The sequence below is a fragment of the Drosophila santomea genome, chromosome 3R, assembly GCF_016746245.2.
Source record: "Drosophila santomea strain STO CAGO 1482 chromosome 3R, Prin_Dsan_1.1, whole genome shotgun sequence".
Lineage (NCBI taxonomy): Eukaryota > Metazoa > Arthropoda > Insecta > Diptera > Drosophilidae > Drosophila > Drosophila santomea.
In genome coordinates this window covers 27,185,536-27,188,752 of record NC_053019.2, presented here as the reverse complement: position 1 = coordinate 27,188,752, position 3,217 = coordinate 27,185,536, and the positions used below count along the sequence as shown (strand labels likewise).

The following is a 3,217-nucleotide window of genomic DNA, read 5'->3' as shown; positions in this document are numbered from 1 at the left end:
AGCGTGCATGGGCATGTTTTGTTTTGCGCTCAGTGCGGGGATTTCGGTGTCATTCAAACATGGCCGCTCGCAGTGTTGTTGTTGCTGCCTGCTGGAAGGTGACTCACGACAGGGTTGTCATCGTGTGCAAAAGATGGACGCTGCACTTTGGATTGCAAGTGGTTTCCTGAGAGTTTTATCAGTAAACGATGAAGATTTGAAATAAACTGCAGATAAACAAGCAACATTCTTATATGCGAAACAGTGGCAATTTACTGCAGTATGTAATGCAATGTATCAAATTTTAGACTTCAGCTCTTAACATAATTTTTCAATACATATTATTGCAATGCTCGGAAGTAGTGTTGGGTTTCTCCAATCAACAGACAAATTATATAATTGTAAGTTTTCCCACTTTGTATTCCCGTTATCAACACGACACGTAAAAAAGAGCCGTCGTCATATTAAGCAGTTATCAAAGTGGCTGATTGATCCCCCCATTCGAACGTGCAAATCAACTTGACAAAATGTGCATTAAATTGTCAACGAAAATTAAACCGCCTGGCAACCCATGACGTGTCGCTCTCCCACGGCCAAGACAAAAACAAAGAACAGCTGACGCGGAGCGCAAAAGAGCGGCCATATTGCATTTGGTGTTTATACTTCTGTGTAAGTGGGGATTATCTGACTAGGAAACCCAATTTTATACAAAGTATGCCCATATGTATCATATTAAGTGCGTCTATCATCGGGAATATTCAATTATCAGCCATTTAAACGGTTAACAAAGAACGGGCGACATGTTGAAAAAAAGATAACAGTGCACACTCTCCCACTAACTCACACACGCACACAAGCAAAAAACGAGAGCGCGCGCGCTTAAAAGTGTTTTGTGCGCCGTTCAGAGCGACAGTTCGCTTTCGAGTTCGCTAAAACACAACGCAGAAAGGCATTAGCTCCACTGAAAAATCAGATTAAAGCTGTCAGCAGAAGGTACTGGAAAGCATTCGAGAAGTCGAAAATAATCCCAATCAAGCCCATCAAATTGAAGCAGGCGACGCCTTCTGCGCCAGTGTGTGTAAAGGCAGCTAGATTTTCAATTTCAACGCCGAGAAGGGCCCTATTTAACATTGTAGCCCAACTCGAGTCGCCTCATTCTCATTTGTGCATTTCAAGCAAATCAAACTAAAAGTGACAAACAAATTTTGGTTCTGTGATTTTGTGTAAAGACTTCCTTCGACGATCAAAGATGGTGAAATTAATCGCTAGCCTGCTCCTGTTGGCCGTGGTGGCCCAGGCCTATGGAGACTTCAAGTGTAAGTACTATTGTTAAGTGTTTTTCAGCTGAATTTCAAACAAAACAAAGGCAGGTCAGCGGAAAAAAACAATAAATTTCGACGCAATAAGCGAAGAGAAAAAAAACATTTGTAATGCTTTGAAAAGAGCATGCGCTGTTTCTCTTCCACGCTCTTTCACTCTCTTTACCAAAGTGAAGTTACCAAACCAGTTGATTTTAAAATTATTGATACTTCCGTTATGCTTTGGTGAAATGATAACCAGTTTCTGTACGCTAATTTCCATAATTAAATAATGCGAATTTCGCTTTCATTTCCATAAATAATGCGGCAAAAATTAGCTTTTAACTTCTTTTTTGTTACATTTCAAGGCGCTCTTTGCACACGGCTTGTGCTGTGCGAGTGAGCAAGCATGCTCAACCATGCTTTTTGCACACGGCACTACACAAAAACAAATGCCGTTACTATGGCGGCGAGAGCTGCGCACGTTACCAATGCAGTTACAAAAACAAAGAGAGCGGAAGAGTGAGCAACTGCAGTTTTGCACACGGTTTTTTTGTTTTTGCCCTAGAAAAGCGGCATTCCAAGCGCAATTTCAAAGGCCTATGCAATTACGCCCTCTTAAATGAAATAACCAACCACCCCTCCCCCTCAGCCAAGCAAGAAAGCAAGAGTTTCGTGAGAGAGCTGCAGAAAGAGCAAAAAGCGCAGCAAGTTAAAGAAAAACAAAACCAAAACCATGAAGGTCAAGACCTAGAGTGCAAAGGTTTCTATAACTTGAAATTTATCAGAACTAAGCTCTGTTTATAAAAAAAATGAATGTTTCGAAACTAATTAGATCCGTGTGATACCAGCCATATGATCTTATCGTGGTCCCCCGACTAAACCCAACCTTATCCCATTGCAGGCTCCCTGGCTGTTCCTGAGATTACCAGGGACTGGGTGGACATGAAGGATGCCTGCCTAAAGGGCATGCGCCACCAGATCCAGGAGGAGATCAACGCCTCCTACCAGTACCTGGCCATGGGCGCCTACTTCTCCCGCGACACCGTCAACCGCCCTGGATTCGCCGAGCACTTCTTCAAGGCCGCCAAGGAGGAGCGTGAGCACGGATCCAAGCTGGTTGAGTACCTGTCCATGCGCGGTCAACTGACCGAGGGCGTTAGCGATTTGATCAATGTGCCGGTAAGTCCCCTAAACACCCCTGGAAAACCTAAAAAAACCAGCTAATCTTGGCGAATCCCCCGCAGACTGTCGCCAAGCAGGAGTGGACCGATGGCGCTTCCGCCCTGTCCGACGCCCTCGACCTGGAGATCAAGGTGACCAAGTCCATCCGCAAGCTGATCCAGACCTGCGAGAGCAAGCCATACAACCACTACCACCTGGTGGACTACCTGACCGGTGTCTATCTGGAGGAGCAGCTCCACGGACAGCGCGAGCTCGCCGGCAAGCTGACCACTCTGAAGAAGATGATGGAATCCAACGGCGAACTGGGCGAGTTCCTGTTCGACAAGACCCTGTAAGGTGGAGATAGAGAGAAGGCGCAGCGCCCAGTCACGCATCAAAATTATCAGCCAGTCGAGTTATCTGTTATCTGTTAGACCAGAGAGCCTTCCCGAGGGTCCGCTATTAAATCATCACCAGCCCAGTCGGCGACTGGCCAATAAATTATCCGTTCGACTGCGATCCTCAAACCAGCACAGCAAAATTCCACGTCTGTTCTTTCTTATCAACCACTTGTGATTGTGATTCCGTACACCTCGGGAGGGGGCTCCGCATTATGCAATCGCCGAGATTTCGCCTAGGCTTAAGTGGAATCGCTCATTCGCATAGGAAGACACTCAGCACAACCCATTCAATACATCCTATATCTTTATATTTTTCTGTCAATTAGTCGAGCAAGTTCTTAAATAAATAACAATATATATATGTAACGAAATAAA

The 3,217-nt window shown here is 45.0% G+C and overlaps 1 protein-coding gene across 2 annotated transcripts; it reads left to right on the top strand.

Annotated features, from left to right (window-relative positions):
- Positions 1 to 832: 832 nt before the first annotated feature.
- LOC120451383 (ferritin subunit) lies at positions 833 to 3,217 on the top strand. Of its 2 annotated transcripts, XM_039635041.2 has the most exons (5): positions 833 to 972; positions 1,209 to 1,295; positions 1,930 to 2,040; positions 2,182 to 2,459; positions 2,525 to 3,217. In XM_039635041.2, the coding sequence occupies exons 2-5, from the start codon at positions 1,229 to 1,231 to the stop codon at positions 2,795 to 2,797; spliced, it is 729 nt and encodes a 242-aa protein (XP_039490975.1). In that variant the 5' UTR covers positions 833 to 972; positions 1,209 to 1,228; the 3' UTR covers positions 2,798 to 3,217. The 2 variants fall into 2 exon arrangements, with proteins under 2 accessions (XP_039490975.1, XP_039490978.1); XM_039635044.2 differs by lacking the exon at positions 1,930 to 2,040.

Excerpts from the sequence above, each read along its gene's own strand:
- LOC120451383 (XM_039635041.2), top strand. The coding sequence starts at position 1,229 with ATGGTGAAATTAATCGCTAGCCTGCTCCTGTTGGCCGTGGTGGCCCAG. Across the intron at positions 1,296-1,929 it reads GGCCTATGGAGACTTCAAGT|CCAAGCAAGAAAGCAAGAGT; the intron begins GTAAGTACTATT and ends CCTCCCCCTCAG. Across the intron at positions 2,460-2,524 it reads GCGATTTGATCAATGTGCCG|ACTGTCGCCAAGCAGGAGTG; the intron begins GTAAGTCCCCTA and ends AATCCCCCGCAG.